The sequence below is a fragment of the Staurois parvus genome, unplaced genomic scaffold (assembly GCF_062004578.1).
Source record: "Staurois parvus isolate SC_StPar_1 unplaced genomic scaffold, SC_StPar_1.0 ptg000761l, whole genome shotgun sequence".
NCBI classification, from domain to species: Eukaryota; Metazoa; Chordata; class Amphibia; order Anura; family Ranidae; genus Staurois; species Staurois parvus.
Window position 1 is genome coordinate 1,315,373 of NW_028318557.1, and position 26,937 is coordinate 1,342,309.

General features: G+C 41.1%; 1 protein-coding gene across 1 annotated transcript in view; it reads right to left on the reverse strand.

Annotated features, from left to right (window-relative positions):
* Positions 1-6,126: 6,126 nt before the first annotated feature.
* The window catches only part of PHF11 (PHD finger protein 11), a gene marked incomplete at its 5' end in the record, with an annotated part of 75,037 nt that continues 54,226 nt past the window's right edge, over positions 6,127-26,937 (reverse strand). Inside the window, 3 exons of the mRNA XM_089654377.1 lie at positions 6,127-10,629; positions 15,632-15,734; positions 19,166-19,220. Of these exons, the coding sequence (XP_089510503.1) occupies positions 9,614-10,629; positions 15,632-15,734; positions 19,166-19,220 (1,174 nt within the window). The remainder of the gene's footprint in view (positions 10,630-15,631; positions 15,735-19,165; positions 19,221-26,937) is intronic.

Below are 26,937 nucleotides of genomic sequence, written 5' to 3' on the forward strand. Positions count from 1 at the left end.
CGTTTCTCTTATCCATCGAAACAAACGTCTTCAGTATGCAGCACAGCACTGACCTTTATGGAGCACTCTGTGATGCTGTGAAGACTTTTTTTAACCTGACTTCATCAGATGTCTGCACGTTACAGCCCCTCAAAGTCAATGCAATGGTGATGAAAGAACTAGGAACAACATTTGCCTGTGATATTAAAAGCAAAAATAAGTCCCAAAACACACACACACACACACCTCTAAATGCAGAATATCTCAATGAAAATCAAAAAAGGTACAGTTGAGGTTGTAATTGCAATATTGTTTTATTTTTTGCTTCATAGGCCTTATTCATAATAGACAAGATCTATCCTCATGTGTCAGTGAAAATACACATCCTTACAATAAAGAGAATATAAAAAAAAGAAGGCTCTTTTAACATTACCATATTATGTTTATTTTATAAATGCTCCCCAATGCTTTTGCACCTCTGCCCCTGTATTGACTATCCAAATCAAATTCATTGCCTGCAAGCTAAGTAAGTGGACAGCCATTTTGCTGGTGGGTTTCCAGAGTAGCACAGGGATTGTTGAAGGCCAGAAAGAGAATATAATCAGGTTACCTACCTGATTTCGCACCCAAACACCCCTCTCCTAAAATCATACAGAACATCTACTTGTTACTGATCCTATTGTGGTTTAGAATGTTGTGCTTATGTTTGTACAAGATGACCATTTCTACTTATGATAGGAAAACCGGTATTTGCTGCCCATAGGCACAGTCTGGACTACTTTAAATCCAGCCCTGGTTCTTGCAAAAAAAAAACCCCCCAAAAAACTGTATTTAGTAAATTGATGCAAGGGGTAAGAATGCAGACATATAACTGTCTGTAAAGGGTTTAGAGCGCTTCAACTAAAATATGTGCCCAGAGCTCACACAATACTACCAAAAAGGGGCCAGTTGAGGGGTATTTGTATTGCTTCTTTAGTAGGATTTTCCAAATAAATGTACCAAATGGGTTGTACGCAGAACGTTAAAAGGCTTTACAGTGTCATCAATACCCTCAGTATAACAATGGAGAATTACCGCAATCAAATAAAGTAAGCTCTGGAAGTAAGAAGCGTGCATCGCCTTACTACAACAACAGCCAAGTAAAAACATATAGGAACGCATAGGTGTAAGTTATTAGCCAAGTAACAGATCAATCAAACAAGAAAAAACAAAATGGTATACCATGGACCTCAAAAGTTAAAAAGTTCCATCAACAAATAATCAGGATATAAAGGACATAAGAGGTGGCCTGCTAAATGTCTGGCGAAATGTTCAGCAAAATTCTGACTCATCCCATATTTTAGAGAATCTGAGCACTGAACCTTCCACCATCGCTGTAAGATATTCCATCCTGTTGATCTCAGCTATGATTGACAGGAGTTGTGAATATGTGTGGGGGGGAGAGACTGAGAGCCAGCAGGATGGTATAGCTCATTTGGCTGCTAATACAAAGGACATAAATCTCCTGGCAGGTTTAGCAATACCCGGATAGGGTAAATTCAACAGGTAATACATAGGATCTAAAGGAAGCACCAAATTCAATAAACTTTGCAAAAAACACTGAACATAGACCCAAAAAGGTTTGATAAGAGGACATTCGAAGAAAATATGGAAATGGGTACCTATAGTGTTATGACATCTCCAGTTTCTGGAAACCTCTGGATTGCAGGCATGTAAAAGATCAGGAGTTTTATGCCAAAACATAAGAATTTTCTAGGCAGTCTCTCTCTCTGCGCCACACCGGGACAACTTGGAAGTGACTTCCCAAATCTTAATCCATTGTGGAATGGTGATAGTTTGGTTTAAAATATGTGCTTATTTGCTCAAGAATGACTATCTTCAAATATGGATGCAACTTCATGTAAAATCTTGCAGAAATCAGATGCAGTTCATAAGGACCTCTAAACACAAAAAAGTTCCAAAGTAATGGGCTTATCAAGAGATAAAGATGAGGCTCTAGTAGAAAAACATTTTTAATTTTAAGATATGAATAGAAAAGTCTTTTAGGAATAGGATATTTACATTGAAGGTCAGCAAAAGACAAAAGATCTTTTACATTGAAGGTCAGCAAAAGATTGTGTAATATAGTGATATCATTATCATATTCTTTTTGGCCTAATAGGTCTGTTACCATTTTGTGAAACTTAACCACTTCCCGACCGGCCGTTGCATATAAACGGCCGGACGGTGGCACTGCAGGGTCGGGTGGCCGTTTATAAACGGCCTCCCTGCTTGTGCGCGCTCCCTGGGAGCGCGCAGCACCGCGATCCTGTGCCAGCTGTGTCCTCCGGACACAGTGAAACACCGATCGGACGGGACCTCTATACAAGGTCCCGATCATGTGATCACTGATTGGCCAATCAGTGATCACATGCAAAGTAGTAAGCAAGATGTCACTTGTGACATCATTGCTCACTACGTGTGAAATCTGTGAATGATCACAGAGGTCACATGGTACAAGGCTATTCACAACAGCCTTGTACCATGTAACAAGCTGTGACCAATCACAGCTCACTCAGTACTTCTCAATGAGTGCAAGAATGCAGACAGAAAGGGAAATGATTGCTTTTGTCACCATGGTGACACTGTATTGCTAGGGTGACAGTATGTAAAAAAAATAAAAAATAAATAAAAAATATAAATAAAAAAAATTAAAAAAAAGTGTTTAAAAATAATTTTTTGTTAAACTAATTTGGATTTTTTTTTTACTAAAAAGATAACGGAATACATTTTGGCCAAGATTTATGATGAAATATTTATTTGCAAACGTTTATAAAAAAAAAAAACACTTTTTTTCAAAATTTTTGGACTTTTTCATTTACATAGCAAAAAAAATAAAAATCCCAGCGGTGAATAAATACCACCAAAATAAAGCTTTATCTGTCTCAAAAAAAATGTTAAAAAATTCATTTGGGTACAGTGTTGCATGACCGCGCAATTGTCATTCAAAGTGTGATAGCGCTGAAAGCTGAAAATTGCCCTGGTCAGGAAGGGGGTAAAATTGTCCGGTCTGGAAGTGGTTAATAAAGCTGTTGGTTTTATTTACACTGCTGCTGGTTCTCTTTTACCCTCCTGGCAGTATTCCCGCTTGTAGCTCGGTGTTAACTTTCAGTACCAAAAGCTGTAACCCCGAGCTACACTCGGAATTACCCTGCAGCATTGCTCAGGGATTCCCTCCAGCACTTACCTTGTCCTTCGCTCCCGCGATGTCCCCCCTGCAGCGTCCCCGGCCATCTCCTCCGGCCGATGCCAGCATCCGTCTTCCGTTCCCTGAGAGCGTCGGGATGCACGGGAGACGGAACCGGGGGGGGGAATTAAAAGGTTTTTAAAAGTCAATACACTAAAATCTCATAGGACAAAATGTATGTGAAATATTTTGATACAGTAATGTTATACTGAGTGCTTTGTCCTGTGCCCTGCCTGCATTTTTACCACTCTTTGCCTGGAAACTGAGAAATGTCCATGGTGTCCAAAAAGCATCCCTTTAGGTCAAAAGCGATTTTAGACCAGCTAGAGAACAGCGATAGTAAATCAGAACCACTTGCAGAATTGAGTGATGATTTGTGGGGAAATTCGTCATCAGACACTAAACAATTTTGCGACTTTGCTCAGTGGTGTGCGAACTTGGCGCTCTATTTCAAATTTCAGTGTTTTTGGTTTGATTACATTATTGATGTAAATATATTATAAATTATAATTTAATCATAAAAAATAATCTAATTTCGTGTTTCAAATTTTATATCATACCGGGGATGTTTACTAGACTCTTGTTCAGACAGATTTCAGTGAGTTATTCCTAAGAATTACAGGCCTACAATAAAAAACAACATTTTCATGCAAAAAAAAAATGTACCGCTTTGAGCACAGAAATACTGACATATTTAGATCGCTAGGGAGGTTAAACTTCTATCCTTGAGGGGATCTCCTGACCCCCTAGTATTCATTGCTATGTCTTTGGTTTTGAGGACTCCACCATAATTAATAAGGTGAGTCCATGATGACCATAGCAACCAGTTTCTTGGCTCCCTATTTCGGGAGAGGTAATAATAAAATATACCTTTGATTTTCTTAATTTAATATTCGATTAGGTTGCTTTGATCCCCTTTGGATCTTTCTCATTTTTTAAGTAGGACATAATTATTAAATTTATAAAGATCCTCTATTCACAAGTGGTGATAGGTTGGGTAAAGTATACTATACATCCATTTTTAGTAAAGGTGGTTTGGTTTCAATGGCATTTACATTAGGTGAAGACATTGAGCAGATTAGGGCGACCTTTAGCCAGAATACCTGTGAACAAGATCAACCTGAGAGTGACACTATTAAGGTCCTCTTTAGAGAACATAGGAAACTAACAATAAGGTCACTGAATAGGAAATGGGATATTCTCTCCCTGGAATCCTATGTGGACCAAAAGATTATCCCTAGGGGCCTGAGGGAGAGGATAATACCAGCAACCCACCTACAGACTGATAGATTTCTGGAGAAGTGGAAACAAATATGTATAAATCATGGAGTAGAGCTTATGCGTTTAATAACTGATGAAAAATTACAACTATCTGACCTTAAGGCCCTGATTGAGGAAAGCAAAATTAGGCTAGAGCCACAAAGATAAACCTGACTTTGTTAAATTTAATGATCTACTTAAAAGAGAAAAAAGTACAGAAAAACACAAAACAATCTAAATTTAAAGAGACCTGCTCATATAAGTAGGGTAGTTGTATTCTGTCTAAACTCATATTGTGTGTGGCCTGGGTCATTTTATAGTGATAATGTTATCATATTCATTTTAATGTAAATAATGGCTCCGCCTGCATACATGAGGTCGGGGATGCGGGCCTAAACATGAATCAATCTAACTTCGGAGGAGACCATGACTCGTGGGGCAGCGGGGAGGTATGTTTCTGTCTTCCAATTTTCCCCATGAGATGCCTGGTGTCCTTGGGAATATAGGCAGCTGGCTCCCGTGCTTCTGAGTGCTGTGTGGGAGTCTTGGAGAGCGGGCGGGAACTGGAGCCTCAGAATTATGGGTGTCAAACTGGCAGCCTCTCAGCTGTTGCCAAACTAAAAGTCCCAAGAGGCATTGCAGGATTGACAATGCCAAACATGACTCCTAAAAGGTAGAGGCATGATGGGACTTGTAGTTTCGCAACAGCTGGAGGGCTGCCAGTTTGACACCCCTACTCTAGATTAAGCGTCCTCCATCTTCAAAGGTCGCACATACACCCTTGAAAATGTTTCTCATTTGATAACAGAATGAACAATTTTCATGTAATTAGTATAGTATTCCTACGAAACAGTTCAAGTGACCAAGACCACGCAAGATTGGAAATGAAAGAACGACCCGGAAGAAGAAAGGCGGAAACGAAAACCATGATTGTATAAAATGAAAAATGTTCTCAAAATACGGAAAAAAAAAAAAAATCATTGCTTGCATTTCAGCTGACCTTCTAATAATTATTTTATAGAGTGATTCTTAAAAGCATGTTAATCACTAAACCACGCCAACTGATGCTTTTAAATATTCAATATTATATCCAATCATCTGCCACTTTAATTACCATGTAAAACTTATTCCAAAAAAAATACCACTCCTAATATTGGTGATAATTAGCTGCGCATTATATATATATATGTCACATTAATTCCTTTTGATGGTCTCTATGTGCAAACTCATTTACACAAATATTAAGTGACAAATTATATGTGACATAAAAACAAATTATATATGATATAATAGTGCCCACAAAACACTGTAAAATATAAGTCCAGTGTAATTAATAATAAATTCCAAAAAAATCTTCCACAATGTGAATCCTTTGTGTCTCCCAGTGCAGAAATAAATAAACCACATGCTGTTCTTTTCATACACCCCCTCTTAGGTGTGCACTCACCAGAACATATCCTTTAATGAGCCTTGATGGATAAATTCCAGAAATCAGGGTTATCCGAACACAGCCTTTTTTCCACTTTATATAGACTCCAAATTGTTAAGACTGGGAGGTTCCTCCAATAATTACCCATGATAAGAATGGTAGCCAGGATTATAATATATATTCCTCTCCATACTTACATAGAAAGAGAAAAGAAATTCACACCAATCGTGTATTACCAAAGGAAAACAACTTTAATAAGCCAAATTATTGTACTTACAACATTCCAAAAATAGTTAAGCCTTATTTAAAATAGCCTTTCAGTGAGACAGATATCGCAGGTGCTATCACCAGCTCCAGATCTGCCGGACAGAACGCCATCTCGTCAGGATGCCGAAAATGGACAATTTTTAAAATTAAAAAAAAAAAAAATTAATTAATGTGGCTGGTGTTTTTGCATTGAAGTTAATGGGATGCCATTTTGCATTGAAGTATACAGGACTCCACCTTGCACTGTAGTCTATGGGACGCCATTTTGCACTGAAGTCACTGGGATACCTTTTTACACTGAAGTCATTAGGACACTAAAAATTCTTTGTCTATCTACATGGGACGATATTGCAGGTTACCATCTCAGTAGCTATTCTACTCTGCTAGTTCCCCATTCAACATTTATAAATCTAGAATATTGTACTGACAATTTTTCAAAGAACCAAAGCACTGGTGAAAAATAAATGTGTTCATAATAATGAACTCTGAATAGCAGAGGCAGCATACAACTTTCTCTACACCTTCGATAATGTATACATTAGAGATCAACAAGGTCTGTATTTGTAAAACAAAGATTGCTCCATATAAAAAACATCAATTTAAAACATAAAAAACAACTATCTAAAAACAGCGTACCCCAAACCATTATAATTTCTTTTCAGAAACTGCAGACTCTAAGGCAACAGGTGAAGAACACCTCTTGATGCCTTTGATGGAAAAGCAAAGGATTACTCACGTTTTGAGGCCAATAATGAAGAAATAGATGGCTCTGTATGATTAGGAAATGTTTGAAGGTAACATGCATGTTTGTAAATAATTTGAATAATATGTATTTTTGAAAAAAAATGTAAGTAGTCTGGTTGGGGGAACAAAAAAAAAAAAAGAAGACATAAGCCCATCCAGTTCGAGCGAGAGAACGAGAGAGCGAGCGAGAGAGGAGAGAGCGAGCGGGAGAGCAGAGAGCGAGCGGGAGAGCAGAGAGCGAGCGGGAGAGCAGAGAGCGAGCGGGAGAGCAGAGAGCGAGCGGGAGAGCAGAGAGCGAGCGGGAGAGCAGAGAGCGAGCGGGAGAGGAGAGAGCGAGCGGGAGAGGAGAGAGCGAGCGGGAGAGGAGAGAGAGAACGGGAGCGGAGAGAGAGAACGGGAGCGGAGAGAGAGAACGGGAGCGGAGAGAGAGAACGGGAGCGGAGAGAGAGAACGAGAGCGGAGAGAACGAGAGAGAACGAGAGCGGAGAGAACGAGAGAGAACGAGAACGAGAGAGAACGAGAACGAGAGAGAACGAGAACGAGAGAGAACGAGAACGAGAGAGAACGAGAACGAGAGAGAGAGCGTAAGATTCGAAAACCTCCACATTCATAATCCTATACCTATAGTTGATCCAGAGGAAAGCAAAAAAAAAAAAAAAAACCCCAATGAAGCATGATCCAATTTGCTACAGTGGGGAAAAATTCCTTCCAGACTCCCCAAGAGGCAATAATTGAAAATAAATCACTGGCTATCCAGGTAAATTGCAAAGAGTAAAACAACTCATGATCTTTAAACATTAAATGACTACATATGTCCTTAAGAAAACTGATTTATAGACATCTGCATAATCTATATAGTAAGATAGCTCCACCTGTACTACATTTCAAGACTTTGCAGATTATATCCTTCCTTTTTCTAGTATATAGTAACAATAAGCATGTAAAGACCTAAAAGTGGTATTAGCCCTGGTTCACATCGGTGCGACTTGTCATACCATTTGAAACAGTCAAATCGCACAAGTCGCACCCTATTGTCCACAATGGAACCGTTCGAATCAGTGCGACTCTGACTTTGCGGTGCCGCATCAATTTAAAAAAAAGGTTCCTGCACTTTGCAGTGCCGCATCGATTTAAAAAAAGGTTCCAGCACTTTGCGGTGCCGCGTCGATTTAAAAAAAAGGTTCCTGCACTTTGCGGTGCCGCGACGATTTAAAAAAAAGGTTCTTGCGCTATGGTTTGCAATTTCAGGTGCAACTTGCATAGACACCTGTGAATGAAATCGCACAGATGTCAGCCATGTCACACTGACATGCGGCTTCAAATCAAGTTGCACAATTTCAAAGTTAGATACAGTATGAACTGGCAGTTCAGGTAACAAATACAGTTAAAATGTGAGACAGCCAGTGGATAAAGCCACTTGTTATTCAATAGGTGTTGATCTGCAACAGAATTGCAATAAGTAAACTCAAAAGTAAAAATGCAATGTATTGCAGCTCACCAGTCCTTAGCTGTGATGGCTACATTAGTTTTTTTTTTCTTTTCATTTTTCAGGCTCAGAAACATTTTTGCAAGTGCAGAAAATACCTGTTGATCTTGCCAAAAATGCCATGTCATGTCATATGAACTGAAAGCACACAGTTGTCTTCATTATGTAGACAACTAATTTGCTCACCCTCATAAATAAAATGATGGAAGGAAGTGATGCTTGAAGTCAAGCCTGAGTGACAACCATGGCAGCTCCCATTGATACAGTTTAGAGAAAAAGCGTAGATATGAAGGGACAGGTAGTGTGTTTTTGTTAGGATTACTGGGTGCAGACAAGTTCAGAAATATTGAACCAAGAAAAAATGATGGATACAGATTCAGTGTTTATCAGTTTACCTCCATTTTTGCATCCATTTAAAAAAAATTAAAGTCATGTGTGTACACCCATTTATGCCCACAAAAAAAAACAAAAAACAACAAAAAACACAACAAAACCATTTTTTTTCTGCAGACATAAACAGACTCTAATGTAAGAGGATGTAAACCAGCCGTATTACATCCATCTGCCTAAAGACATTCACTGTGGTTCAGTCAAACAGTCTGAAAAACTGAGAAGGGTCCAGAATGAACATTTGTGTGAAAGGGCCCTAAAAGGAAAAAAGAAACCTTCAGGGTTAATAAAAGAATTGCAGCCACCTCATCTAAGGACTTTTAAGTTTCAAAAAATTACATTTTTGTCTTTTGCTTTGGCCTTGCCAAAGCAGACTGTGACCTTAACAGACTATTCAAAGTGATATTCACAATGGACGCATAACTTACAAAAATAAAAAACGTAATTAATCAACCTAAACCAGAAAATTTACTTTACAGTTAAATTTTAACTTTTGTTTTATAAATTAAAGAAAACATTAAAATGTGAGCCCTAGTCCACACTTCCAGTTCCAAATCGCACCCTATTGTTGGCAATGGAACAGTTCAGATCAGTTCGACTCCAACTTTGCGGTACTGCACTGATTTGAAAAAAAGAGTTCTGCACTATTTTTCCGATTTCAGGTGCAACTTGCATAGACATCTGTGCATGTAGTCGCACAAATGTCAGGCAAGTGGCACCTGAAATCACACTAACATGAGGCTTTGAAATCGTGTGACTTCAAGTGAAGGTGCACAATTTCACTGTCGGATTCAGTGTGAACGGGGCTAAATCATCAAATTACCATGGGTATTTATCGGTATTTTTTTTTGACACGCATCGAAGAGCGACGTTTACTGCCTGGCACTTTTGCAACACTGGGCAGAGTGTTTTCTGGTGAAGGTGTTTCAATATTAGTGTCAGCACCTTGTTCATTGTTAGCACTGTCATGTGTAAGTGCTGGAAAATGAGAATTAAGCTGTGATAGTGGTAATGGATCTGGAGTGGCATCTTGTCTTTGGTGCACTTCTGGTGATGTATTCTGCCCATGTCCATTTGTAAGATTGTTACAAATACCATGGTTCAAAGACTGACAGATCTCCAAGAACTGCTTAAACAATGTTTGAAACTGCTCTACAAAATTACGAAATTCACTGACTCCACTTTCAATCGAACTGGCAATTTTACATTGGCTCTCATATAATTTGGAAAAGTATGACTCATTTATATTAAAGTGTGCCTGGGAAGTACTTGGAAAAGAAAGGTCATTTGACATATGTTGGCTCAGTGGTACGTTTCTATCCTCATTGGACTCCACCTCTACATTAATCTCTTCTCTGTCTGCATTTCTAGCCTGTGCATCCGTCTCTTCTCTCTCCTCCCCGCTAGCCTGTGCATCCGTCTCCTCTCTCTCCTCCCCTCTAGCCTGTGCATCCGTCTCCTCTCTCTCCTCCCCTCTAGCCTGTGCATCCGTCTCTTCTCTCTCCTCCCCTCTAGCCTGTGCATCAGTCTCTTCCCTCTCCTCCCCTCTAGCCTGTGCATCCGTCTCCTCTCTCTCCTCCCCTCTAGCCTGTGCATCCGTCTCCTCTCTCTCTTCCCCGCTAGCCTGTGCATCCGTCTCCTCTCTCTCCTTCCCGCTAGCCTGTGCATCCGTCTCTTCTCTCTCCTCCCCTCTAGTCGGTGCATCCAGCTCTTGACTCTCCACATCTCTAGCCTGTGCATCCGTCTCTTCTCTTTCCACACCTCCATCACTTTGCTGTATGTCTTCAGAGTCTACAGAATTTTTGGGTCTCTTCTGTGTACTTGCTGCTTCCAGTCTCTTCCTTTTAGCTGCAATAAACAAGCATATTTTATTGAAAAGTGTATTTAACATACTTACTAGTACAAAGTACAGTATGCTTGGGTAAGCAGAAGCCAATGGAGGGATTGGCAGACGAGCGGTTGGTAAGGTGGTTGAATCTGGCAGCAGCATTCATGATTGACTGAAGGAAAGATAGCCTATGTACAGTTTGGTCAACAAAGCGAGAGTTCCAATAGTAGAGGTAAGAGATAATAAAAGTAAATGAGTAGCTTTGTGGTGTTGTTGGTTAAGAAGCATATTTTAGAGATGTTATAGGGCAGTGGTCTCCAAACAGTGGCCCGGGGGCCAGATGCAGCCCTTTGCTTGCTTTTATCTGGCCCATGGAGCACTATTTCATCCACTGACACCAACAATGGGGCTTAATTCCCCCCCACTGACAGCACTGAAGGGGCGCAATTCCTCCAAATGACACCAGTGATGGGGCAGAGTTCTGTCCAATGACACAAACAATGGAACCCAATAACACCAATGATGGGGCACAATTCCCCTCACTGACACCAAAGATGGCATATTGTTTATTCCCACTGATTCTGGCACATTTGCTAATCCCAATGTCCACAGTCCGGCCCTCCTAAAGTCTACATAGTTAGTCTGGCTGAAAAAAAAAACAAACAAAAGTCCATCCAGTTCAACCATAGAAAAAAGATCCCACAGTTGATCCAGAGGAAGGTAAAAAACCCAGCAAACCAGGATCCAATTTGCACCTGGTGGGGAAAAAATTCCTTCCTGATCCCCCGAGAGGCAATTGGATATTCCCTGGATCAACATTACCTATAAATGTTAGTATCCAGTTATATTCTGTGTATCTAGGAAACAATCCAGGCCTTTTTTAAAGCAACCCACTGAGCTGGCCAGAACCAACTCTTGAGGGAGTCTATTTCACATTTTCACTGCTCTCAATGTGAAGAAACCTTTCCGTGTTTGGAGATTAAATTTCATTTCCTCCAGGTGTAAAGAGTGCCCCCTTGTCCTCTGTGATGACCTCAGGGTGAATAGCTCTACACCGAGTTCACTATATGAACCACTGATGTATTTATACATGTTGATCATATCGCCCTTAATCTCCTCTTCTCAAGAGAATAAATTCAGTTCCTCTAATCTTTCCTCATAGCTGAGCTCCTCCATGCCTCTTATCAGTTTGGTTGCCCTTCTCTGTACTTTCTCCAGTTCCCTAATGTTCTTTTTGTGAATTGGTGACCAAAACTGAACTGCATATTCCAGATGAGGTTTTACTAATGATTTGTACAGAGGTAAATGATATCTCTCTTGTATTAAGAGGTATATACTCGAGATAGAGATAGAGAGAGAGAGAGAGAGAGAGAGAGAGAGAGATAGAGAGAGATAGAGAGATAGAGAGAGAGAGAGAGAGAGAGAGAGGATTTTGTTCGCTTTAGAAACCGCAGCTTAGCATTGCATGCCATTATTAAGCTTGTGATCTACCAGAACTCCCAGATCCTTCTCCACCATTGATTCCCCCAGTTGTACCCCCCTAGTATGTATGATGCATGCATATTCTTAGCCCCCAAGTGCATAACCTTACATTTATCAACATTAAACCTCATTTGCCACATAGTTGCCCAATTAAACAGTGCACTGAGGTCAGCTTGTAAATTGGAGACATCCTGTAAGGACGTTATTCCATTGCACAGCTTGGTGTCATCTGCAAAGACTGAAATGGGATTTTTAATCCCAGACTCTATATTGTTTATAAATATATTAAAAAGTAAGGGTCCCAACACTGAACCTTGGGGTACACCACTGACAACCCTAGATCATTCAGAGTATGAATCATTAACCAATACTCTCTGAATAAGATCTTTTAGTCACTTTTCTACCCATTTACATACAGATTTTTCCAAGCCTGTAGACTTTAGCCGTGTGTGGGGAATTGTGCCAAACGCTTTTGCAAAATCCAAGTATACCACGTCCACCGCCACCCCTCTGTCCAAGGTTTTGCCCACCCCCTCATAAAAAGAAATCAGATTTGACAACTTCTGTCTTTCATGAATTCATGCTCTCTGTTGCTTAAAATACATTTTACCAGCAAGAACTCATCTGTGGTCTTTTAGTAAACTCTCCAGTATCTTCCCAACTATAGACGTTAGACTAACAGGTCTATAATTACTTGGTAAAGCTTGTGACCCCTTTTTAAATATTGGCCTAACGCCAATCCAGTTGTACTATGCCAGTCATTAAAGAGTCCCTAAAAAGTAGAAAAAATGTCTTTGAAATGACAGAGCTCAATTCTTTAAGGAGCCATGGCTGTATACAGTACAGTAAACTGGCCCTTTGTTAGAAAGACTGGAGACCCCTGTTATAGGGGCTAAGACAACAAGATTTGGACAGTGATTGGATGTGGGGCTGAAAGTACAGGCCAAAGTCCAGGATTACACATAGCACCCTGGCATGAAGGGGAGAGACTGATTGTTGTGCTATTCATTTTGATGGAAATATGAAAGAAGGAGGCACAAGGTGACCAACATATTATGAGCTCCATGTTGGAAAGACTGAGTTTGAGAAAGTGGTGTAATATCCATATTGATAGGTAAACAATGTGATATTGTGCTGGCAGATTGAAAAATAGCAGCTGGCAAAAATAATAAGACAAATTGCATACAGAAACATAAAGCTAAATTGCCAGTGACCAATGATAATTAAAATAAGCGCGACTCAATATATAAAAAAAGTGAAAATTAAACAGAAAAAAAAATTGTCTCACACAAGTCCAAATTCGTGTGAAATTGTGAAGGGATCTTTCTAATCCTGAGTTGTCAACACCCAGGTGAACCTCCACCTTAGACAAAGGACTCTTACCAGAACGTGTGGACCCTTTGCAAAGAAAGTCGTGAAAGCTTATGAATGAGTACGCCATCTATAAAAAGGGACTAATATCACCACCAATCCTCCACTTGTGTTTACTAGGATCTCCTATCCAGTATCATGAAATGTTCCACCAGAATGTGCAGTATGAAAGAAAAAAAAAAAACAGGGAGACCCACAGTGTAAAACCGTATAAGCAGTTTAATGATAAATGTGTGACTTAGCCAATTGCAATGATGAAAACAAACAAGCGCTTGAACATTAAAATATCAATCCTGGAACCCGTTCCAACAGCTTCTTAATATGAGTTTGCTGATGTCACAAGCGGAGTTTACACTTGGGACGTAACCATGCTCGTATCAGGAAGCGGTCAGATCGGATCACAGGTTTGACATTTTAATGTTCAAGTGCTTGTTTGTTTTCATCATTGTGAGTCAGCAATTTAGCTTTATATATCCATACTGATAGTTAGTAAATCAATGATGTAAAAGGAGACTGACAGGATGAGCAGAAGGAGTACAGAAATAGATTTGGGTGATGTCAGCATAGAGGTGTTATTGGAATCGGTGTGAGGCTGACCGATGGAGGTGTAGACAGAAAACAGAAAGGGTCCAAAGATGGAGCCTTGGTGGACTCTTATGGAGAGAGGAAGCGGTAAAGTGGTAGGCAACACTGGAAGTGCAGTGAGATAAGTTAGAGGAGAATCAGCAGGAGGAGGATTGGGTGGTTAGCTGTATTAAAGGCAGCAGAAAGCTCTAGAAGAAAGAGTACAGAGGAGTGCCCGTTTAGTTTATTTTATCAGATAGTAAATCATTAAAGACTTTCAGGGGCAAATTTTCTGTGGAGTGTGGCAGTTGAAAGCTAGACTAGGCTAGGCTTTCTAGCAGTTTGGAGGTAAATGGGAGGAAGGGGATGAGTTGCTCACACTGGTAGGCTTTTCAAGTATGGAGGTTACCAGTGCATGCTTTTGTGGAGTAGGGAAGATGCCAGTAGAGAGGGCGAGATTGAAGATGTGAGTTATGCAGTGTAGAATAGAGAAAGAGGGTGACCAGAGTAGTTATGTGGGAATGGAGACCAGGAGCCAGGTTAGTTGGGTGTTAGCAAAAAGTTTAGTGACCTCCTTTGTGGTAACAGAGTAAAAAGGGAAAGTACAGAACGTGTTGGCAGACATGTTAGATAGGGAAGATATCTGGGCAGTAGAGATCTCAACACAAATTGTTTCCATCTTGTTTTTGAACTGACTGTCAGTGCCCTGGCAAGTGAGCGAGTTACTGGGTGGAGGCAGAGAGTGATAAAGTAGGGAGTTAAACATAGAAAAGAGTGGATGAGAGGGTATTGATGAGAATGATGAAATACTGTATGTCTGTTTGGCCACATGGATTCAGTAAAAGACAAAGCCTTGCCAGGATTTTAGGATTTTATGCCACAGTCACTCAAGGGTATGGCTAGATCTTCCGAGACCTCTGGTGTTGTCTGTTTAACAAGGCTGTAGTGGTCAGGGGCTGATTCTGTTTTTAGTGAGGGAAAAGGAGGACAGAGAGAGTAGGGAAGAACATGAAAAGTGCTTTGAGGGGACAGAAGGATTCCAAATCTATGTCCTTTTGTTCACTGGGTCTGGGTGAGTGACTACGTCCAGTGGAGGCCACTATGGGAGAGGGAAAAAGGAGAGGCTATTCCTGAAGCCAGGTTTCAGTAAGAGCAGGTAGGTTAAAGGAGCTGGCGATAAAAAGGACATTAAAATAAGAAATTAATGTAAACCAAAGACGTATTTTTCATTTTGGATAATGTAAGAGGTGGGTTAAAACCACTGTCAGTTGTTATGCCAACTGTGTCTCGTTAGGAAGATTTCCCTTCACTTCCTGTCCTGAAGACTTAACAGAATATCTTTCCAATGTGAAGGATATGCTGTTGAAGGCTCCATACAGATGGGTAGCCAGGGGCAGATAGTTTGCTGCGTTCAGAGGTGGCTAAACACTGCCATTGGACGTAGCTACACTGTGCTATGGCTGCATATAAACTGGCCAATTAGCTGCAGTCAGTTTGTGTGCAGCCAAAAACTCAGATGAACAGTTAGATGTGAATACAAGTAGACTCCACATGTTGCAATATATCCCTACTATTGCCTGTATTTCAAATTGTGAGTATGCTTACAAGGTGGTCTGCCACGCCGGGCTTTTGGCATCACTGATAATGCTGACATGGTAGTCTTAAGGTTAGCTCCATTTGATGCCTCATCTCTACCAGCTTGTTGATCCTGGGAAAAATAAATAAATGTACATTCAAACTTGCATATTTTAGCTCTATATTTTTATTAAACATACAGTTATGTCAGTAGATATACCTTTTGTGACTTTTTAAGATGTAAGACCTTATCTGCTAAAACACTTGAGATGAAGATGTAGTAGAAGAGCAGGAGAAATTTGAAGACACAATGCTAAGAGCCCTTTTAAAGGGAAACTATTCTGTATATTCATTTTGATTTATCGTATTGATTGATTTAACAGCAGAATCTGTTTATTTTAGACGCTCTCTCTATTTCCAGCTAAACTATCATACAGAGTCACCTGAACAGGGGGGCAGGGAAGAGAGAGACGTGAAATGGGTCATTGCTTAATTTGTGCAGATTTCATCTTCAGATATTAAGCCCTGTAAACAGTGTTTTTCAGTAAATCAAAATGACCGCCTGGGGAATATGAGAAAAAAAGCTCAAATCTCAATTCTATATTTAATGTACAAGTTAGCTTTAAGCATAATAACCAAATAAAAAATATACAGTATTCTGCACATTGCCTTTAGCTGCCAGGATCCGGTCATAGCAATCAGAGAGTTAAAACACAGCTTTCTGTCCAAATGTCAGAGAAAGTGGCTACCCGCCTCCCTCATCTGGGCACCCAGGACCACTGAAAAACACATTCGGAATGGAGTGTTGAGGAAGGTCATGGAAGATTTCTTATAGGTTCACAGCTGTCAGATTCCAGCTGCCTGTGGCCAGTTAGGAGCAAAGACAGTTTTTGTTTTATCCAGCTGTATAACTTACAATATCCAAGTGAAAGTAATAACAACAACATATCAGAAATTTTGTTTTTTTAAATAGATCAGAAATGTTTTTTTAAAAAATTTAAAAAACAATCACTGAATTGGAAAAAGGATCACGCCCATGTGTCAGTATTTTGTTGAACCATCTTTTGCTTTAATTACAGCCTTTATTCTGTTGAGATATGTCTCTACTAACTTTGCACAGCTAGACTTTGCAGTATTTGCTGTCTCTTCTTTGCAGAACTGCTCAAGCTCCGTTAAATTTGAGGGTGACTATTTGTGGATTGTAGTCTTCAAGGCATTCCACAGGTTTTTAATGGGGTTTAAGTTTGGGTTCTGACTAGGCCATGCAAGGACATTCACCTTTTTGTCCTTCAACCACTGTGTGGTAATTTTTGCTGTGTGTTTTGGGTCATTGTCATGTTGGAATTTAAACTTTCCCATTGACAGCTTTCTGGTGGAGGGCAGCAGATTTTCCTCAAGAATTTGACGGCATTGTGCCCCATCCATTTTTACTTCTATCCTGAAAAGTGCAGGATATTACCATCTCCATGTTTTACTGTAGGAATGGTGTTATTTAGATGGTGAGCTGTATTGGATTTCCACCAGAAATATCGTGTAGTGTTGAGGCCAAACCATTCAATTTTAGTCTCATCTGACCATAACACCTTTTTCTATGTGGCCTCAAAATCTTCAAGGTGCATTTTGGCAAAGCTCAGTCATGGCTGCATGTGGCCTTTCTTTAAAACTCTTCCATACAAGCTTCATTTGTGGAGAATTTATGATATTGTTGTCCCATGCACACAATTACCACTCTGTCATAAATTCCTGCAACTGCTTCAGAGTTGCTGCAGGTCTCTTGGTAGCCTCTCTGACAATTTTCTTCCTGGCTTTTTCATCCAGTTTGGAGCGACGTCCTAATCCAGGGAGGGTCTATGTTGTACCAGATAGACTTCACTGTGCTTCTAGGCATTGATAAAAGCATTTGAATTTTTTTGTATCCATCTCCTGACTTGTGCTTGTCCACAACTTTAACCCAGAGATCTTCAGGAAAGCTTCTATCATGCTGAGCTAATCAAAATGACCACAGCTGAAAGTCAAGTGGCTTTGTGTGACATTGAGAAGGTGATTAGCTACATCCGATTCAGTTTACAAGTCATTTTTAGGAGGGGGGTGATCCTTTTATCAACACAATGATTCTGTTTATGATTTTTTTTTTTATGACATGGTTTTGTTATATATTTCAATTGGACAATATAAGCTGAACTGAGTAAATACAGCTGGATAAAACAAAAACCGTGTTAAGTCTTCATTTCAGGCTGCAAAACAACAAAATGTGATTATTTTATAACCTATAATCACTGTACATACGACTCTATACTCACTGCACAGACGATTACTGTATTGCTAGCAGTTGGTATAGCCACTAGTAATAATCATTGTTTGTTAGTACTTGGTGGCAAATCCCTTGTTGGCAATCACAGAGGTCAAACGTTTGCTGTAGTTGGCCACCAGGTTTGCACACATCTCAGGAGGGATTTTGGCCCACTCATTGTCATGCTGGAACACCCATCCATGACCCATTTTCACTGCCCTGGCTGAGGGAAGAAGGTTCTCACCCAAGATTTGACGGTACGTTGCCCCGTCCTTCGTCCCTTTGATGCGGTGCAGTTGTCCTGTCCCCTTAGCAGAAAAACACCAAAGCAGAATGTTTCCACCACCATGTTTGACAGTTGGGATGGTGTTCTTGGGGTCATAGGCAGCATTCCTCCTCCTCCAAACATGGCGAGTTGAGTTGATGCCAAAGAGCTTGATTTTGGCATCATTTTTACATCTGACCACAACACTTTCAACCAGTCTTCCTCTGCATCACTCGGATGTTCAGAGGCAAACTTCAGACGGGCCTGGACATGTGCTTTCTTGAGCAGAGGGACCTTGCGGGCACTGCAGGATTTCATCCCTTGTCGGCGTATTGCGTTACCAATTGTTTTCTTGGTGACTGTGGTCCCAGCTGCCTGGAGATCATTGATAAGATCCTCACGTGTAGTTCTGGGATGATTCCTCACGATCATTGACACTCCACGAGGTGAGATCTTACATGGTGCACCAGACCTACGGAGACTGACAGTTGTTTTGTGTTTTTTCCATTTGCGAATGATTGCACCAACTGTTGTCACCTTCTCACCAAGCTGCTTGGCGATTGTTTTGTAGCCCAGTCCAGCCTTGTGTAGGTCTACAATCTTGTCCCTGACATCCTTGGACAGCTCTTTGGTCTTTGCCATGGTGGAATCTGATTGTTTGATTGCTCCTGTGGAAAGGTGTCTTTTATACAGGTAACAAAATGAGATTAGCAGCACTCCCTTTAAGATTGCTTCTAATCTCAGCTTGTTACCTGTATGAAAGACACCTGGTAGCCAGAAATCCTGCTGTATGATTGGGGATCAAATACTTATTTCCCTCATGAACATGCAATTCAGTGCATAATTTGTTAGACATGCATTTGTTTTGAATTTTTGTTGCTATTCTGTCTCTGTTACAATACACCTACCATTCGATTTTTAGACTGATCATTTCTTTTGTGAGTGGGCAAACATGCAAAATCAGCAGGGGATTAAAAACTTATTTATTTCACTGTATGTATACTCATACCTCTACATTATCTCCTGTACTTCTTGTACGCTTCATGTTTTCACGGAAAATCTGCCTGTATGTAATAAAAAAGAAAATGTGTAAGAAAACAACTCTTAGATCGTAAGCTGTAATTAGCAGGGCCCTCTGATTCCTCTTGTACCGAATTGTATTGTAACTGCAATGTCTGCCTTTTTTTTGTAAAGTGCTGCGCAAACTGTTGGCGCTATGTAAATCCTGAATATGAATCATTTTGGTCATCTATTTTTCACAAGATAGATCATTGCAGTCCAACTCTAACTATAACATATTAAGTTTAGGAAAGAATGAAGAACAGATAGAACCAGGATTTTCCACAAATTGTGTCCCCTTACTTCCTGTGCCAGGGGTAAACCTCTCAAATGGGACCACACAATCAGAAGGGTGGTTGAAGAGTATCTTGTTATAAAAAAAAAAAAAATTACAAGTCAGCTGCTACAAATACTGCAGCTGCTAACTTTTAATATACAGACCAGCCCAGGGACCCAGTGATGTCATCCCTCAGGCCAGTTCTTGGCTAGTCTTCGGGTCCCCAGCGCTACCATTTTGCCTGTGGATAGCCATCTGTGACTTCCTGGTGTTTCACAGCCAGCTTCCCTCTGCGCACGTGCTGCACTTTTTTCAATGGTCCAGCAGTCTTCTGGGACATGTAATGTGTCCCAGGAGGTTGCGGGTATGGATGGAGGTGGGCCAAACTTCTGCTTTGCCCACCTACGTGAGCAGAGAGAAAGTGGGAGCAAGTACCTGTCAGAAATAACAATTGAAATAAAAACACTCCGCACTGGAGGAAGGGGGGAGGATAATCAGAACGTTCCTCTTTCGATGAAGTTCCATTTTAATGGGGGGGTTTTTTTCCCACTGCCTGGGTTCTTGTTTGGCAGATATCCCGAAACATCACTAATCTGTAAAGAACTGACTGACATTACTATTATAGCCCTAAGATAAAATTTGTTCATGTATAAAAGGTTTGAGTAGGAATACCTGAGACAATACACTGTAGATTTCTTCCATGGATGCTATGAAGATGTCACATTCTCCTCATTGCACAGAGCAAGTATGCCATGTTTGGTTTTTTTTTAACCACTTGCTTAATGGGCCATTTCACCCCTTTCCTGCCCAGGCCAATTTTCATCTTTCAGTACTGTTGCACTTTGAATTGCACGGTCATGCAACACTGTACCCATATTACATTTTTATCTTTTTATCACACAAATAGAGCTTTCTTTTGGTCGTATTTATTCGCCACTGGGGTTTTTATTTTTAGAACTATAAAAACAAAACAAAAAAGAGCAATAAAAGGTGAAAAAAAAAAAAAAAAAAAAAAGGTTTTCTTTGTTTCTAGTATAAAATTTTGCAAGCAGGTAAATTTTCATCCTTTACTGATGTGCATTGATGAGGCTGCACTGATAGACAGCACTGATGGGCATTGATGAGGAAGCAATGTTGGGCACTGATAGGCGGCAGTGATGGGTGGCAGTGACAGATAGCACTGACGGGTGACACTAATAATCAGAGCATTGATAATCAGTGCATATCTCCCATCACATTTGCTGGTTATTGGCAGTACTTTCCTCACGGTGTGACACCATGAGGAAAGTGCTGCCGAAAACCGGCAACAGTATTTGCTTTATGATCTGCTGTGTCATTGGACACAGCTGACGACGTGGTTGTAATGACAAGGTTTTTTACCTTACTACATTCTCTGCATTAGGCTGTGATGTTTGAAGCCAGGAGGAGCTCCAAATTATGTGGCACTGTGACTGCACGCACACACACACACACGACATCTGGGCATTGAGGGCCACCTGCTCTGCTGCTGCACGTGCGCCAAACTTTCTGCATTAACCGCTGGCTAACACAGTACCACACTACCACTACCAATATTGAGAATTTAATGCAAGGATTAAATATTCACTGTGTGTTTGAGGAAATTTACAAGACAAATGTAATGTTGTTAAACCTACTGGTGAAAAGTTAGCAGTTATATAATTATGTATTAATTACTCAGAATAAAAATTGACATAGCAAAACATTCAGAAAGTTGGGCATAGATCAGCTCCTGGCAATTTCCCAGGAATCAGTCTGTAGACAAGGGCAATGATAATAGGATACAGTCTACGATAATTATTGATAATTATTGCTATGAAAAAAAATAAAAGTGGAAACAGGGCCAAAAAAATTGCACATATGATCCATTAACGCAAGCTGCTAAACCTTACCCTTAAAATAAAGGTTACAATAATAAAACAAAAAAACGCCCATAGAGCGTTTAGAGATGGACAGAGTCCATAGGGCTCTGGCCCCACATTGCCTGGATGGCCCACCACGCAATATCATCGCTAAACTCCACTTCTTTTGTACCAAGGATCAGCTCCTGCAGGCAGCACGCTCGGCGGGTTCCCTGACATTCCAAGGCCTTATTACCAGCTGTTCCAGGATTTATGTCCCACAACGATTGCTAAATGCAGAGCCATGAAACCGCACCTTCTGATCCTCCAGCAACATGGTATCTCCTACAGATGGAGCTTCCCATTTGCGGTTCGCTTTACATTCAGTTCCTGAGATTACACCTGCAAGACCCCTGAAGACCTTCTCGACACGCTGCAGAATCTTCTGCTTCATGAGCCCGCGACATCCCCAGATGGCTCTAGTCGACGGTCAGCATCCTGCTCTCCGCAAAAGAACCATCCTTCCCACTCCGCCACAGATCAACTTAGTACTCAAAAAGATGTTGCTTATCCTCCCCTGCTCCAGCTCACCAAGACTCCATGGATTGAAGCATGCATGAGCATTTAGATTTACCCCACTGCTTCTCATCGGACTGTGTCCACCCACCAGATGACTACCCTTGGCCCATTTTCTTCTCAACTGGCTGAGGTTGTTCTTCACCCTCTAGATTGGTCGTCACTGCTCTTTTTGGAAGTCTGCCCCGACCTCTAGTTCACTACAATTACATTTTTGACTGTTTTTTCTCACATGAAATGTTTATTGATGTCTTTATGCATTTGCCTGGGATCCCCGTTCTTGGCCACACACACTGCTCCACCCCATGTTTTCACTGCCTCTGCAACTACAAAAAGCAGGGGTGTCCAGGGGTGAGCCTTCCATCGCACAGCCCCCTTTATACTGCATTCCGAGATCAGGTACCCTGAAGGTCGCTATCTCCTGTTGTCGGGGTTACTTCTAGATTCAGAAATTACCATGGTTACATACTATGCTCCCAAACAGAGCCCACTACTGTTCCTCTCCCATCTTCTTACCATCAGATAGCCATAAAAGCGGTACTCTTATTATCTGCGGAGACTAATTGTACCCTGTATCCCTTTCTAGACAAGTCACCTCAACCACCCCTAAAATCTCCTTTCAAAACCTATTGCATCGTTACTCCCTGGTTGACACATGGAGAGAACGCAACCCAGTGAAACGCTGATATACTTTTTACCCTCATCCCCACAAAATGCTTTCGCATATCAACCACATCTTTACAACTGTTAGCTCCTCTTCTCGGCTCCTCACTTCCGATATTCTTCCATCTTGGGTCATCAATGATACTATACTTTCCCACCCATCTCACAGCTCAGATATCGAGACTGCTCTTAAAGAACACCTGTCACTCAATTTTACCCCAGACATTTCCCCCCTCCTTCTCTGGGAGGTGCACAAACCTGTTTTATGGGGGTTCTGCATCAGCAAAGCATCCTTCCTGAATAAGGAGAAAAGGACAACAACGTTCCCGTCTTGAACAGACTTACAACCAGTCACACCAGGCCTTCCAGTCCGCTCCGTCACCTAGCACCTGGAAAGCCTTGGGGCAATCACGGCTAGAATTAGATCTCTTCCTCACGGACCAGGCGGAACTTTCTCCTCATAGGTCCCGACAAATATTATACCAAAGCAAACAAACCCGATACATTCCTAGCCCTTTCACTTCGCAGACTTGATCAAGCTACTAAACCGATCCAACTGCGCGTATGCCAAGGCAATTTTACTAGTAATCCAGAACGTATCCTACAAGTTTTCCGTAAGCACTTATCACAGCTGTACTCCTTCCTTCCTTCAATAACCCCCTGCGTTGAAGCTCTCTTAGCCCACCTTTCTTTTCCAAAACTGTCAGATCACCAACTGGAAGCCCTGGAACAACCAATCACCTCAACTGAAACCCTGAACGCCATCAAGGCACTGAAGCTTCGTAAGCACCCGGGTCCTGATGGCTTCTCCGCTACTTATTACAAGAAATGTGGCCATCTTCTCTCCTGTTTTAACAAATGCCTTTAACGCTATCCTAACTGGCCAGTCTTTTAACCCCGATACAGTGGCGGCTAATATCTCTATGATCCTGAAACCCAACTCAGACTCCTCAATCTGGTAAAACTATAGACCAATCTCCCTGCTCAATATAGATATTAAACTCCTCACCAAAATCCTCTCCACCAGTCTTAACCTGTTTATCGACTCCCTTATCCACAATGACCAAGTAGGCTTTATATCCACCCACCAAGCCGGAGATAATGTTAAGAGTGCAGTTCTTCGCACTCATTTAGCCTGTTCCCGCAACATCCCCACCTGCTTCTTATCCCTGGATATCAGGAAGGCTTTTGATACGGTCTCGTGGCCATAACTTGACCATATCCTGCGTCGCTGGGGCTTTGGTCCCCACTTTTTGTCCTGGATCTTCTCCCTATATCGTGAGCCTTCAGCTAGAGTCAGATACTTGGGGCACAAATCAGCACCATTCCCAATCTTGCATGGCACCCGCCAAGGTTGTCCACTTTCTCCCTTGCTCTTCGCCCTAGCCATAGAATCTTTGGCCCTTCTGATCAGTGCTAATCCAGACATACGAGGACTTGAAATAGTTGGTTCCCACCACAAGCTTTGCCTTTTCGCGAACGACATGCTCTTTCACACCTCCCCTTTGACCTCCATTCCCATCTTTCTCTGGCTCCTTGAGGATTTCGGCTCTATTTCCGGCCTCCATGTCAACCCTCAGAAATCGTTAGCCTCTCAATGTTTCCCTTCCTCCCCAGGACCTGGCTCACCTACAACAGGTTCTCTCAATCCCCTTCCTAGACATAAAACTAACTTCTAGGTCTTTATGCGGCTAACTACTCACCCATGCTGACCCACCAAATGGTCTTCTTTGCCACTGGCCTGAATGGGCAGGATTACTGTTGTGAAAATGTCCATTCTCCCTAAAATACTTTACCTGTTTAGAGTTCTGCCCATTCCAGTACCTACACATTATCTTATCCTACAACGGCACATATATACACCTATGTTTGGGGCTCCATCCGTCGTCGCATACCACATTCTACCATACACAAATCTAGGCTCAGAAGCGGCCTTGGCCTCCCGGACGTTTCTAAATATTACCAAGCTGTCCCTGTCTTTGTGTCTGTAGCAGTTAGGAACAAGGTTACACAGGCTATGATTAATGCTAAAGTGGAAGCCACCATTCTAGATGCCGTTCCTAGGTTTCTGTCAACCTGGACCCCAAGGTTGGAACATTTCCTACCACCTAACTTTGATAACTCATTACTCCTTCTTTGACAATTCCTAATCCACTAGTCTGATCATCCAACATGCTGAGCTATGCATTGACATGGCCTCGAGTCTCTACTCCCCCCTAGAAGTCACACGCTCTCTTTCTCCCCCTCGTCCACCTTTTTTTTCTTTTTTTTTTTCAAGCTCTCTCACTTTCCTCTCTTCTACCCTACTCCCCCCTGACCCACCTCTACTGCTTCGTATGGAACCCTCACATGATTAGAGGGAGCGGAGCTCCCAATCTAGTATATTTTTGGATCCTATTTGCCAGCATACTGCTATACTTCATGTTTTTTTGTGGTTCCACATAACACGTTCTCATATGTATTTTCCCTCCCTTTAGGGGACACCACTTCTACCTGTTCTCACTTGTATCTGTTTATATATATGGATTGTCCTAAACCTGTATTTCCTTGCCTTTGAAATAATAAAGTGTTTGAACAAGGAAAAAAAAAAAAATCAAGACAGCTGTCTCATTTAGTTACAATGATACTGAATGAGACAGTTTTCTCATTAGGTAATTTCAAGGGATGTCACACGATATTACTGCAAAGGTCTAGGAACTGCAAAATTTCAGAAATAAAAAAAAAAAAAAACCCAAAATCACATTAAATGTTAATTTTAGGGCACAAAAAGGCAATAAATTACCCAATTTTTAATAAAATAAAAAAAGATAAGGTTGCACTGAGTAAATAGATATGAAATCCGATGCTTTAAAAAACCCCTATAGGTCATCAGTTTAGTGTTACAGAGGAGGTATAGTGCTAGAATGATTGCTTTCATTTCGGCTTGCGTGGCAAAATGTAACATGTATTGCAAATGACGTTATTTCAGGTGCTAGGGTGTAACATCTGTTCAATGAGACATGCAGGGTCTAAAAAAACATGCATATCTCCTCTGTGCTCCACTGAATGTAATGCAGTGCAGAAACTGTCAACAGGGAACAAAAAGTGATGTCATACACATCATATCCGGGTCAGGACTCTTCCGGGTGCACTTTATCGTGTGTGCAAGCAACCAGGCGGTAGCAGAGTTTCCTGAATGCTTCCACCTGACAAGGATGTGCATCCTTGCAACAGTGAATGAGCTGGCAAAACCCCAGGCGTCAGGACACAATTTCAAGTTACCATGGCAATCTGACGCCTGGGGTTTGCTAAGCCCTGCATTAAGACATGCTCCTTATAAGTGTTTTTTAAAAGATGTTAACAATTGAACAATAAATACACAAATACGTAATGTGAACATGCACAAGCATCAAATGCTCACACTTGATCATCGTATACCGAGATTGTCATGTACACATTAGTTTTGTTTTTTTTTTGTTCAACCAGCAGGTTTAACCGAATTATACATTCTTACAATGTGTGATACAGCGATCTCTCCTGCTGTGGTATTGTATTCTGACAGGGGGATTCCTCATTGTCAGAATACACTGATCAGCGCTTGCAGCCACTTTAGAGTATTCCATCCATTGAGAGTGCTGCACTACAATTGTGGCTGCCATGTGCATACGTGGGAGTGACGTCATCGCCGCTGCACCATTCAAATGACTGGAGCCCGTGAACCCGGAAGGAAGACCAGGTGAAGATGGAAGCGCTGCCAGTAGTGACAGTGTGCTGCAGGAGGGCTTAGTTTTCGGGCAAGTCTTTCATAATGTGCTAGTATGAAATGCATACTAACATATTATAACATTTTGTTGCAGGGTAAGGGTTTTTTTTTTTCTACTTTACTATTAACTACCGCTTTAACGGCTATATAAAAACAGAACAATTTTCCCCAGGTTCGACCATGCAGGAAAGGTCAACGAGCCAAACACCTTCTACTGTACCTCCACACAAGGAAGTTGGAGGGAATACAACCATTTAAAAAACAGCCAAGAAATGTGCAGAGGGAGGAAAAAAAACACTTGGGGGATAGGAAAGTGAATCAGCAGACTCAGCTGATCATATTTTGTGGTAAATATATGTTTGGAAAAATTATAGGAAAACACATTTTCCTAAATTTTTTGTCATTTATTCTCAATAAAAACCAAGGTGATAAAAAAATGGGTATCCAAGTTTATTACTGTAGCAAATAAAAGACTTACATGTCCCCCCAAAAAAATTATGTATCAAACCTTACTGTAAGACTTAAAAAACGCTAAAAGGTAATGTGCAGAACGGAGACACTGCCAAAACTAAAAATACGTGCATTATACAATCTCACAGGTGGAA